A 14,222-nucleotide genomic window follows, 5' to 3' on the forward strand; every position below is an offset into this window, starting at 1 on the left:
GAAATTCGTTCTTACCATTTGTTTTGTTGGGTTATTTTGCCCCTTTTTTAGGTCCTTGATTGGATCAGGGGTCTAAACAGGATAGACTTGTTTAATATACCTTTGCTTAAACAAGTTGGAGAAGCATGTGGCTGGCCAATTTCTATTGCTCCCATTCTCTATTTTTCATTCATTAAGGAGCAAAGGGATAAATAGAAACTTATGAACTAAAATATTTTCTCCTGCAGACTCCCCCCTTGCTTAAAGATGAGAACTCATGATGTCATAATCTAAGAGATTATTTGTCCAACTTTTCTACCTTTTTTTCCTCTTTTCCTCCACAGTTATGACCTTAGCTGGCTAAAGAGTTGAAACATTTATGACTAGCTTGATTAAGGACATATGTCGGTTGAAAACAGCCTGGTGAACTCCTTCCCTTAAATCTGTTCACTGTTAGATTAAAATGTGGCTTCCAACAAAGGCAATGACTTATGTGACTTTGGCTATATCTGGATTAGGAAGGTGGTTGCAGTACTGTAGGCAAATGTAAAAATACTGAAATGGTCATAATTTGCTTAGAATTGATATTCTTGTGAATTATAATACTACTGTTAGGTAATCATAGTCATTCTAATAATGTGAAATGAGGTTGAGAGTATCTCACACCATAAAACTTTTAGTCATTGCAGACTCCTGTTCATAGGGAAATTTGGGAAAATATTGAACTCTCAATTGTTTTGTAAAATGAAAAGTATATAAGTAATTAAATACTCACTTTTGCATGTATTTTATTCTTTCTTCCACTTTTTTCAGCCAGCAATCACAGCACCTGAGAATACATAGTATTAAAACTGCTAGAATATGCAACCAAAGCTAAGAAATTCATTTTCTGTCTCAACCTAGTAAGAGAACATACACACATATAATTTTAGAAAGAATATCCTGTTTTGTGAGCATTGGTATTTTCTTTGTAATTCTTTTTTTTTAAAAATGATGTTCAGGGTTACAAATGTACGAAAGAATATCCTGTTTTGTGAGCATTGGTATTTTCTTTGTAATTCTTTTTTTAAAAAAATGATGTTCAGGGTTACAAATGTACATTACTCAGTGATAGAAAAATTACTTAGTATGGGCCAGGCTGGGGCTCAACCCCAGCACCATGAAATAAATGAATGAATAAATGCAGAGAGTGTCATTCAGGTTTAAATGAAGCTGATAACTCTAATGGACCAAAAATAGTTTGGTGAACTCTGCTGATTAGTCTGTGATCATGTGTCGTAGCTTCATTTAGGTTAGTTTTTGTTTTCACATACTACGTATGGGAATTCAATTTTATGCAATTGGTGAAGAAATAGGTGTGATTCTATGTACCATTTGACTCTTTTAGAGTGTTTCAGAATAAGTGCATAGTAAAAATGTGTATCTCTTAATATGAGCATCTCATCTTACTCTGTGGTTATATTACCTAATTAAACCTTTTTTTTTTTTTTTTAGAAGGCTCCCAAATTAGAAAGGAAGCTATACATGCTTAGCTATAGAAAAGTTGATTAATTTCAGTGTGGAAAGAAAAGCTGTCTGTGTTGTACTTTCAGAGGATAGTAGCTTAACTTCCAAATGTAGCTTTTCACAGTGAATTTTCAAGATTGTGCCAAATTTTGAGTATGTGACGCCTATTCCTTATTTCTCTGATTTAGAATCTTGTTCCATCATATTTTTAAGTATCTTTCAAGAAAGTACTCAGTTTGTGACAAAAGATGTTGCGAGTATGAGTATATGCGCATTTACCATGATTTATATAATACCAGCTGAGAAATAGTAAGTTAATGTTTATAATACTTGATTTAAACTGTAAACCAATTCCATATTTAAAACAAATTAGGACTATTAGATAAAATACATGTTAATTACCAAATTTAATGATGAAACTGTCTTTTTGGAAGCAGAGGATATTTGATTAGGAATATATTATGAGATAATTAAACAAGTTTTATTTTATGCTAGAAATTTAGGTGTGTTGAAAGAAATATAAATTTGTGGTTGTTTCTTGTAATTAGATTTTTCCTATTATTAATAGTTGTATCCTAATAGATGAATCTTTTTGTACAGTTTTTTAAAATAATAATTTACTAAATGGCTACTTTGTGTCATACTTTATAAATAATCTCCTGTAGCTTTCCTTAAATTCTGAGAGGAGGGGCTGGGGATTTAGCTCAGCGGCATAAGCGCCTGCCTTGTAAGCTCATGGTTGTGAGTTTAATCCCTGGTACCGACAAAAAAAAAAAAAAAAAAAAAAAAAAATTCTGAGAGGAGAATTGTTTAAATGTAGGAAATCTTTTTTGGACATTTGTTGACTTCATTCCTTCAGTAGAGGTAAATTGAAGTCTCCTATGTTTGCAACATTCATTGAGTCTTGGGAGCATAGGTAGCTGGTGAAAAAAGGCAGTTTTGAAATGTCTGTGCTGGAATATACATGGTGTCTATTTTCATTCAAGCTGATACATAAAAAAGAAAAATCAGTCTACTTCCAAGGAAGTATAGACCCCAATCAACTAGCCTTTAGTCATCTGTTTCGTATGCTGAGTTTAATAAACATTGTAAGATGGGTTAGGAATTTTTCTTTCAATTTTAAATTATTTGGCTCTGGAAATTCTGTCGTGAAAATAAAGACTCATTATAATGAGTAATTATCAGAGTTTTCTATCTCTGATTTTTAAAAATGAGCATCTTTAAGTACCAAAAGGAAGGACGTATCAAAAGAATGTGATTGGCAATACTTTTCTTATTTAATAATGTCTGGAATAGTTTGGAAATTAGTTTTATGGTTGTTTTGGGGAGATATTTATTTATTTTTGTTAGTGAGTCTTCTGCTTGCAGATATACAGTTTTCCCAGTATCATTTGTTAAAAACAAAACAAAACAAAACAAGCTGTTTTTCAACAACATAGGCTTTTGGGCCCTTTGTCACAAATCAGATGACTGTTGGTGCTTGAGATTGTTTCTGTGTCTTCTGTTCTGTTCCATTGGTCTACTTGTCTGTTTTTGTGCCAATGCCATGTTTTTGTTAATATGGCTTGTAGTGTAACTTGAAATCCAGTGTTGTGATGCCTCCAGCATTGATCATTTTCTTCAAGATTGCTTTGCTTATTTTGGGTCTTTTCTAGTTTCACATGAATTTAATTTTTTTTTTTCTAATTCTGTGAAGCATGTTGGTGGTATTTTAATAGAGAATTACACACTGAATCTGTAGATTGCTTTGGAAATATGGTCATTTTAACATTCTGCCATCTGTGAATAAGGGAGGACTTTCCATTTTCTAATGTCTTTTCCAATTCCTTTCTTCAAAGTTCTCTGTTTTATTGTCGAGGTTTTCACCCTTTGATTAGGTTAATTCCCAGTATTTACTTTTTTCTCATGTTGTGAATGGGACTCTTTCTCTGATTTTTTAAATGGGTTTATTACTGTTGTATATATTGAGCCCTATTGTTTTCTTGTTAGTTAAAAGGTATAATCCACTTTGAAGCTAATGCAACATTTGAATAATTAAAATACTCACGAAACTATCACTTAATTCAGCAACCCATTCTCACTCAGGAACTTATTTTTTTCCCAAATTACTAGACCCATTGTACAACATGATGGCTGTAGTTAATAACCAGTGTATTGTATACTTGGAAATTGGTGAGAGATTAGATTTTAAGTTTTCTCACCACAAAAAAGATGCTTTTATGGATAAGTTAATTAGCTTGATGTAGCCATTCCACTATATATCATATATACTCTAAGTATATACAGTGTCAACTAAGAAATAATAAGATTCTGGAAGATAAAATGGATAACTATATTTTAATTCTTGGAATAGAGATGGGTTTTGTAACTCATAAAATCCATGAGCTATATTCTGCCATTTCATTGGCAAATATAAATCACATAGCTGCAAGATAACAGAGGCCATAGTAATAGCTGACCAGCAAAAAGACAAAATGGTTTCTGTAACTGAAAGGAAAGATCGGATAGAGATATACAAATTGAGGTATCAATTGCAGGAGTAAACTCAAACAACCAAAGATGGGACAAATAAATAAATTGTACCAAAACAAGCAAAAACAAAACAGAACAAAACAAAAACCAACCAAAAAACCTGGATTAAACCAAACCAAACCAAAAAAACATACATCCCCCACCCCCAAGCAGAAAGAAACAAGGTAGGCTTTATCAGAGACTTGTGTTTTCGTAGCTGTGGTTAATACAGCAGGGAGGGAAGGCATCTCTTGAGGTGGTGATATTTAAGCAGACATGATTGAAATAAAGTCATAATCTATAAAAACGTAGTAAGTACTAACTATGCAAAGGCCTTAATTCAAATAAGAGCAACAAAATCTGTGTAAACAAAGGAGAGAGAGAGATGAGGTTGGAGAGGTGTGCACGAGGCCGCGTTATATTATGTGGGGTTTTGTAGCTTGGTTAAAGTATACAATGCTTTGTGTTATTTCCTAACATAGTGGGAACCCATTGGGAAGTTTTGAACAATAGGGCTTAAGTCTGCTGTAGGGACGTAGGAAAGAGTTAGAATTAACATGGAATAGGGTCATGGTAGTGGAAGTGAGAAGAGTTGTCAGAATTGGGATACATTTTGCAGAGAAGACCATTTCTGATGGCTTGAATGTGAAGTGTGAGGAAAAGACCAAGGTTAACTCCAACATTTTAGATTTTTGAACCAGTGAGTAGATAGTGGAGATATTTTCTGAGATACAGAGAGGCAGCTTTGTGAGAGGGGAGGAATGAAAATTTTCACTTTAAACAAGTTCTTTTTTTTTTTTTTTTTTGGTACTGGGGATCGAACACATGACCTCGCACTTGCCAGGCTAAATCCCTGGGGACAAATTCTAACTTTTAAAATGTTATTAGGAATTCCAGGGGGAATTGTCATGTAGGCAGTTGGAGATAAAAGTCTGGACCAATCAGTATAGGAAACAACTAGAGATAGAAATTTAGAGGTCTCAGTGAAAAATTAGTGTGTAACACCACGGGACTGGTGTGCAGTCAGCTATGGAACTGTCTTTCAACCTTGAGTGCACAGATTCATGTGAGGATTTTTCAGAAAATACCGCATAGATTCTTGGATCTCACTTGAGACTAATCTGTATTTCTAGGTCATCTTTTTTTAGACCTTTTAAAGAGAAAAATAAAACAAAATTTCAAAAACAAGACAGTAACAATAGTTAATGCATTGTGTATTGTTATCTTTAAATTAGTTGAGTACAAGGTAGCTCCCCAAAATTGATTCTTAACTGTCAAATAAGAGTTAATAACAACTGATACAGGCAGTAATACTGAAACTGTCCAACGTTTATTGGATTTGGCAATAGAGAGAACTTAAAGAATGGTTTTTAATATAATGGTGGAGAGGGAAATCTTATTAGAAGATACAGAGTGAATGGGGTGAGGAAGTGGAGACAGTGATTACAGACAACTCTTTTTAAAAAAAAAAAAAAAAAACTTGCTCAAAGGAGCTAAAAAATGGCACAGTAGTTGCAGGGCATTTCCTTCTAGAAAAAACTCAGTTTTTCAACATTTGTACTTCAAATTGTGGGTCATAGGAATATTAAAACTAAATATAGATTACCACTGTAAGATTTTTTTCAAATAAAACTTTCCTACTGTACCTTTAAAGAATTGTTAAAGAAGTAAGGATCAAGTAATTGTTTTTTTAAAATCTAATGTAATGTCTTTGATATTGGTACTGAACAATGCACTTAACATAGCTATTTATTTCTTTAAGGCTGATAAAGAATTTGTATGGTCTTTGTGGAAACGTCTTCAAGTAACAAGCCCAGATCTCACACATGCCGTCAGTTTGGTTGTGGAAAGGTGAGTTCCCAAATTGTTTTTCATGAGTATTTGGTTTGTTAAATGTGTTTGTCATTAATACCCTAAAGAGGTGAATTTGATTTTCAATTGAATGTGGAGCAGAACATGATGGTTACTGTATTCATTGCAAGAAGTGCTAATTCACCAAGTACAGCAGGCTCCATTCTCTTATATGTCATATTCTAACTTATTCGGAGTGTTTGCAAGTAAGAGAAGGCAATGGCTTAGACACTATGTGAAAGTGTGTGTATCCTAGTGTTTATATGTTTGGCTGGTGTAGCTTGGTTTGAAAAATTAAAGTCCCTATTTGTTTGGTGTTTTACTCCATAAAGTGTCCCTATTGGGGAACTTTTTAGGTCCAACTCACTTTTCCCCTAAATTACTTGCATTGTGTACTTGAAATCCTTAGGATGACCTTGCCAGATTAAGTAAGTGTTTGGGAATAGATTTAGCAATTTCACTTATATGCCATGTTATCTAGAGAGGATGCCCAACTGTTGTTACTTTCCTATTAAAGGAGAAGCTAAGTGTATAAATACCTTGTCCTTTCCCTTTTTCCTTTATTGGAATCATTTTTGGTAACTTAGTCTGAATAATTTATTTGAAGTTTCAAATCCTGGGGTTATTCTGATATTTGGAGTTTGATTTGTTAAAAATCTGTGATGCATGTGTTTAATTTTACCATACTTAATTGTTGTAGACTCTTAAAAATTATAATAATCAGTTTTTGTTCATGTGGCTTACATGTCTTATTCATCAGTTTTTGCCTGTCGATGATCAGAATTAGGTTTTAGTTGTAGACCCTTGTCTACAACTGGGTCTTCCTTGAGGTGAAATGTGATGACGATCTCCCTCTATTTTTTATATGAAGCAGGATAAGCCTTCTAGAGGAGCAGTTCATTTGTTATTTTTGTGATACCTTATTTAGTATTTATCGTTGACTGACCAACATTGAACTCATGGCCAATAGCTCTATAACTCAAATTTAATTGCTTATATGACAGACTATTCCCTATGGTACAAAACAGCCTTCTTTTATTTAGGAAAAATTGAAAGCTGTTCAGTAATGATCCTTTTTAAATGTCAGTCAAAAATACAGAAATGTATAAGATGGGGTATTGCATAGATCATAAAAAGGGCATAATTGTTTACAGTATGACAGTTGATACAAGAAGGTAGTGTCACCTTATTTGACATAGGTTGGAACAGATGGATAAGGTGGCTCAAATTTTTTACCAGTTTGTACATGCTTACAGATGACAGAAAATACTGATTTTTTTGAAAATACTGATTTTAGGGTTACAAATAAATTTTAATGTAGCCAAGTTCATAAATTCTGAACCTGTGAATGAAGATCAAATATCTCTAAAAGAAAAAAACTTGTAAAAATCATAATGATAACATTTTCATACCTAGAACTCATGTTCTATTTTGGTTAAATGCTGTAGATGGTCATATTTTCTGATTCTTTGCATGCTTTATAATTTTTTCTGGAAAAGTAGATATTTTAGATATTATAGTAAATCTGATTACTAGTTTCCTTCCGCATACCCACTCCTAGATCTGTTGTTTATTTGCTGTATTTTAATGAAGTCTGTTTTGTCTTCTCAGTGTGTTGAGTCTAACGTTACTCGTAAGGTAAATTTGGGTGTGCCCATAGTTACCTTGGCATGGCAGTATTTTTGACAGGGCTGTCATCTTTCTTTGACTGCAGTCAGCTGTTAAACTCCTCTAATTGCCTATGACAATTATTTTAATGGTGCCTTAGGGCATTAGCTCTTCTATAAACCAACATACTCCGTGGCTCTTGTGACATTTCAAATGTTTGATATTTTTTACACCCAGGAGAGGCCCTTTCCCCATCTTTTAGAACATAGCAGGACTGTGGTTTAGCCCAGTGTTGGTGGACCTTTTAGAGCTTTTTGTGATTACTAGCAGCTCGCTGTGGCACTTGTGTCATAGGCTTGCAACCACTGGAGCAACTTTAGTCTATATGTTGAACTCCTACCTTTCGCCTTTAACCTTAACCCTCATTATTCTCGAGAGTGCCTTACCTGAGAACTTCTCTAGTGTATTGTAAACCAAGTCAGTTTCTTTGAGAAGAGATTAGGAACTATTTCTCACTGCGTTAGGCCATTGAGCTGGTTATGGGGATAGTATGGGAGTGACAGTCCTGATTGGAACTGAGTAGTCTATGGAAGGGAGGCAATACCCTGAAATCCTTGGTTTGCCTCCACTTTTGTGAATCCATTTTTCACAAGTGGGAATAACGCTTTTAGGTCTCAGTGTTCTGTGCCCATAGTAGAGACTATTCCATACATTTGGAATGGTAGAAGAATGGGTTCTTCTCCTTTTAGCTGTGCTTGAATTACACTTGATTCAGCGACAGTCATCTGGAATGGCATTTGATACTGGGATATGCTTTTCCACCTAGGAAGAAAGCCCCACAAGGGTGAGCTGGCGGGAATATGTAGAGAAGGAGTCTTTTGTTCTTGGCTGCAGCTCTCTGTAGTAGAGTCTGTCTCCTCTTGATCTGGAAGTGTGCAAGGAGAAAGTTACCTTGGTTCAGATACCGTAGACACTTGCCTTTCTTAGAGAATTTTCATAGCTTTTCTTAAACAGACGTTTTTCTTTATGGATTTGTTCTTAAGATCATTTCCAGAGGACTGAGGTAGTTATTAATATTCTTATTTTATAGTTTTCACCAGTTTTATTGGGGATTGAATTGGGGAACTTTTTACACTGTCATTTCCAAAGTTTATTTCTCAATGTTTGGGCCGTTGTTATCCAGAAATAGAAAGCTTACACAACAGATCAAAAGAGACATGTAACTGTACTTGTGATAAGTACTACCAAGTTACCAGCTTAAGAAATTATCCCAACTTATATTTCTACCAGCAGTGTAAGTAGGTACTTGCTTTCCCCACAAACTAGACATCACATTAGTTTTAAACTTTTGCTAATTTTGAAAAATAAAAGGTTTTCACTTGCATTTCTCATACTTTAAATGAGTAAAGTCTGTATCATTTTATTCTCTGGGGACTTTTTCTTGTATATATCTTTTTGTATTCATTGCTTTTGACATTTCAGATTCTTGTAGTCCTCTTGAGACTCAGTATATGTATATTTATTGACCTTACTGGAATTTCTTTGAGTTATTTTGCCACCTAACTTTTTCACTATTATAGACAGACCATTTTCTTCTTTTTTTCTAAATTTCACATTTTGACAAGTAATATTTGATACCATTTAGTCTCTTTGTGAACAGAAAATCAATTCCCAAGTTAAATCACTTTCTCTGCAGTGTCACTCAAATGCAGTAATTCCTTCATGTCTTTAACTTTCAAATCCTCTATCTTGGCTCTTAGTATCTTAGCTCTGAACATTGTATTGATTTCTTTTTCAAAATCAGTTCTGTTTTACATCTTTTCTTTGAGGTAAAGCAAGATATAAGAGACCAAAAAAAAAAAAAATCGTAAAATTCAGTCTACAGCCAATGAAAACTCTAGGACTTTCTTAATGGCTATCTAGAGAAAACATGTAGCTGATAGGCATGGATCCCTAGTGAATAGCAAAGTTACTCAGAAACTAGACTCTTAAGATTTGGATGTGCATGAAAATATTTAAAAGAGGTGTCTGAATTACCTTTGTAAATTCAAAAGGTATTAGTTAAATGTAATCTGATTATCAAACATTGTGCTAACAGGAAAAGATATCTCTGTACTTAGCTATAAGAGTATTGGCTAGTGAGAAGAACATTTATAGATGGAGAAAAATTTTAATGGATATTAATAAGTATTATAAGGATATTTATATTTATGTAATGTTTTCTTTAATCTATGGGTAAAGATGTAAAATATTCTAATTCTATTTTAGTGATTGGAAATTTATTATTAAAACAACTTGATTTTTCTAATAGAATATTACATGCATAGAAAAGATTTGAATATATTTTATTTATGAATTTATTTATAGGATATACTTTTTTCTTGTGATTTACAGATATCTGAATGTGTTTGTTTTTTTTTTTAGTTTTATGAATTGTTGCTACCAAAAGCACATTTTGAATATATCATTTCTATGTTAGCTTTATAAATCCACTTTTCTTGCTATTACCTATAAAGTCTCACTCCCTATTACTAGTGTTAAGGAGTACAATCATCATATTTTAGCTTAGAGTGCATAAGAGAAAATTGCAAGAGATGATAGTAATAAACATAAAAGAAACAATGTGGAGTTTTGTAAATACCAATATATTGTTCCTCTTTTTATTGCTAACCTTTGATACTTTCCAGTTTCTCTATGGACAGAAAATCAATTTTCAAGATTAGTCACTTTGTCATTTGCAGTGTCACTCAAATCCAGTAATTCCTTCATGTCTTTAACTTCTAAATCCTCTATCATGCTCTTTATCTTAGCTCTGAACATCATATTGATTTCTTTTTCAAAAATCAGTTGTTTTGTATCTTTTGTTTGAGACAAAGCAAAGTGCCAGTGTGTACCAATTGTTTAATATCTTTGTGTTAAATACAAACATTATCTTGGCTTTTAAAATTAACAATATAGCATTTTATCTATTAACATATTTTGAGTCTGGAGAAGAACAATGCAAACTGCTATTATTTTGCCTATAAAAATTCTGTTTTGTGGACTTATCCAACAATGTGCTGTCCTACATTTTGTGTAACTCTGCTTTAAAGTATTGCAACTATTCTGTTTTGATAAAGAATCCCAGGAAATGAATTATTATGTTTGTTTACTGCTACTAGTTTATCTGGGGTTAGATGGGTTATTGTTTATTAATCATTTTTGTTTTCGAAACAATTGCTACAGTTGTTCTACCCTCTTGTATTTCGCTGTTTTTTGTTTTCTAGCTACTTGACGTCTGTTTATATTAGGGCAGTGATTTGACTGTGGTCTCTCTGAAGACCTTTTCTGATGAACAAATGTAAGGATCATGTGCCAAGCTGTATATCACCTTTTTTTTTTTGGTAAGGGATTGAACTCAGGATCTTGTGCTTGCCAAGCAGGTGCTTGTGCCATTAAGTTAAATCCCCAGGCCCCTTGTATTATTTTTCGGGGGCAACGTAGTACTTTTTTTGCATTATTTTGTGGACAACCAGTAACAAGCAATTCACAATCCATCATTCTGAATGTTTCTATTTCATTATGTATCACCTTCACCAGAGATACTCTTAAGCTTTGTGGATAGAAGACAGTAAAGTATGAGGGGAACTGATCTCTAAGAGATCACCAAAGTTCTTTGAAAGGGTTTTGGCCCAGGCCGGATACTATAGCCGGTAAAGCCCAGGAGCTCCTATCTCCCCCCACCCTTAGAAATTGCCTCTGGCGCCAAACTAAGACCAATGGGCTACCTGTGCATCCCTAATGCCCCCTTAGGTTCCACCCCAGGCGGAGGCTACTTATGCGCCACACTCCTCGTGTTCCATGGAGAGATCAGAGATTCAGAGATCAACGGCCCCTGGGTGGAGATGCCACGCCCCAGGGGGTGGGGGGTGTCTCTCCCCACATTCCCAAAATAAAGGTTATTTATATTTTATACTTCTTATCTTTTCAGCCTCCACTGGTCCTCCTCCTCCTCCTTTCCTCCCACAGTTCTATCATTCTTTTTTTTTTTTGGTCTTTTTCCTTTTCATCGGTACCAGGGATCGAACTCACACGACTACTTGCTTGCAGGGCAGGCGCTTATGCCACTGAGCTAAATCCCCAGCCCCAGTTCTATCATTCTTAAGGCCAACATTAAATATATGATTGAGAGGAAAATACATTGCATAGGTGCTATTAAATTTAAAGTTTTTGAAATAATGAAAATTATTTGAAACAGATTCCTGAGCAGCATCTGAAACATAGATTCAAACTTTTTTACTTTATTGATGGAGGAATTTATAGATGAGTTTTATATACTTATGAGCTTTAGGCTCTTTCAAGAGTATTGTTAATTCTTTTTGTATCTGGATATTTCACTGAATTGTTTCATTTGCATTACTGGTTAATTCAGATGGAGCTAGGTGAGTTGATGGGCATGATGGCCCAGGATAATAGGACTCAGAACAGTTACCATAAATTATTCAACCAAAGCATTTCATTTTTAAAAAGTATTTTGTTAGTACGTTTTTTGCCATACGTTGTGGGAAAATTGTACCTGTGCATAAGATATCTTAATTCTTTATTTTCCCCATTCCACTCCCTTCCCTTCAGCCACTCTTGCTTCTACATTCAAAGTTTTATTTCTGTTTTCTCCTTCCGTTCTTCCCTCTATCCATATTTTTTAAAAATCCCCTTTATCTTACTTTTCTCTCCCCTCTCCTTTGTCCCTTTCCCATTCAAACAAGTTCTTCCCACATCCTGATATCTGTTCTCCATTTTGCTCCTTATTTACCCTTTGATTCTCACACAAGAGAAACAATTGACACTTCAACTTGCATGTCTGATTGCTTTCCCTTAAGATTGTGGTTTTCAGATGAATCCATTTATGTGAATGTCTCAAGTTTATTCTTTATGCCATATCATTGTATATAAATACCACATTTTCTTTAACCATTCATCCAATTGATGAGCAAATGAGCTCTTTCTGAACTTTAGCTACTATGACCTGTGCTGATATAAACATGGGTATGCATACATTACTGCAGTAAAATATTTTTAACTCTTTTGGTGAGGCTGGGTCAAATGAACCCTCTAGTTTTAAATTTTTGAGGACTTTCCATAGTGATTGTACCAATTTATATTTCCATCATCAATGGAGAAGAGTTTCTTTTTCCCCATCACCTTACCGTATATTTGTTATGGTTGGTTTCCTGATAATATACATTATTACAAGAGTGAGATGGAATTTCAAAATATTTTAGTTTACCTTTCTCAAATGACTAGTGATATTGGATATTTATTCCAGATATTTGTACTTAAACTGTGAGAAATATGCATTCAATGCCCATTTTTGAATTGGGTCTTTAAATTTGAGAGTTTTTTTTTTTTTTTCTGAGTTCTTTATATATTCTAGGTGTTATTCCTAATCTGTGGGGTAGCTGGTAAAATTTCTTCTTCTGTGGTTTCTCTCTTCTCTCTGTTGGTGATGTTTTTTGCTGTACAAAAGCTGTTTAATGTGATCCCAATTTTTGATTCTTTGTAGTATTTCCTGTGCAATCAGAGTCTGTTCATAAAATCTTTGGCTATACCTATGTCTTCAGTCGTTTTACCTATTATTTTTTAGTAGGTTGAGTTTTTGTTCTACTATTTATTAGATCTTTGATCCATTTCAATTTTAGTTTACTGTATGGTAAAATACAGGACTAGGGTTAATCTTTGGCATATGCAAAGTCAGTTTTCCCAATACTGTTTATTAAAGAGGCTGTCTAACCTCTTTCTTTCCTATCCATATGCTTTTTATTTCTTTCTATTGTCTAATTGCTCCTGTTAATGTTTCTAGAACTATGTTGAATAAGACTGGTGATAGCGGACATCCTTATCTTGTTCTGATTTCAGAGTGAAAGCTTTCAGTTTTTGACCATTTAGTATGATATTCGCTGTTGGTTTGTAATAAATGGCCTTTATCAGATTGAGATACAGATCCTTGATTCCAATTTTCTTTAGAGTGTTCATCACAAATGGGTATTGGATTTTACCAAATGCTTTTTCTGCATCTGTTGAGATGATCATGTGTTCTTTTTCCTGGTTTTTATAAATGTGATATATTACATTTATTATTTGCATATGTTGAACCATCCCTCATTGTTCAGATGAACTGTAGTTGGTCATGTTACATAAATGTTTTTAGTGATTTGCTGCATTCTGTTTGTCAGTATGTGTCTTAGTTACTTTTTACCCGTTGCTGAGACAAAATACCTGATGCTCAAAGTTGGGAAAGGAAAGGTTTATTTCTTACAGTTTTTGGAGGTTTCAGTCCATACTCAGTTGGCTCCAAGGCAGGGTGGCATGGCAGGGCCGCGGTTCATGGTGGCTGTAATCAGCAGGGCAGAAACTGGCAAGAGAGCGAGATATACCTTCTTCCTGCCATTACATTGTATGCTGGCTCCACCCATATTGTGGGTGTAGCACTGACACCATCAATGCAGGTGCTAGACAATGAACCAATCACAAATGCATAATGCAAAATCATGAGTCCTGGGGGCCACTGACATAAACCATGACAGTATCTTATTGAGAACTTGTGCATATGTTTATTAATACGATTGGTCTGTAGTTCTCTTTTTAGGTTGTGACCTCTGGTTTTGGTATCACAGTAGTGCTTGGTACCAGGAAGGGGTTTAGGACTAGTCATTTCCTTTCAATATCATTAAAGTGTTTGAGGAATAGTGACATTAGATCTTCTTTAAATTTCTTAAGAATTCAGCCAT

The 14,222-nt window shown here is 34.2% G+C and overlaps 1 protein-coding gene across 13 annotated transcripts in view; it reads left to right on the plus strand.

The window, feature by feature from the left end:
• Cntln (centlein) overlaps positions 1–14,222 on the plus strand; it is a 448,833-nt gene that overhangs the window by 153,932 nt on the left and 280,679 nt on the right. For all 13 annotated transcript variants that reach the window (XR_010048348.1, XR_010048366.1, XR_010048365.1 and 10 more), the window contains one exon: positions 5,759–5,847. Coding sequence is in view for 9 of the 13 variants with exons in the window: in XM_063251626.1 (XP_063107696.1) it covers positions 5,759–5,847 (89 nt within the window). In the remaining 4 variants the exon portion in view is untranslated. Of the gene's footprint in view, positions 1–5,758; positions 5,848–14,222 lie in introns of those variants that run through there.

This window comes from Cavia porcellus, unplaced genomic scaffold (assembly GCF_034190915.1).
Source record: "Cavia porcellus strain 051 isolate PalLab524CR breed Dunkin Hartley unplaced genomic scaffold, mCavPor4.1 scaffold_1, whole genome shotgun sequence".
Taxonomy (NCBI): Eukaryota; Metazoa; Chordata; class Mammalia; order Rodentia; family Caviidae; genus Cavia; species Cavia porcellus.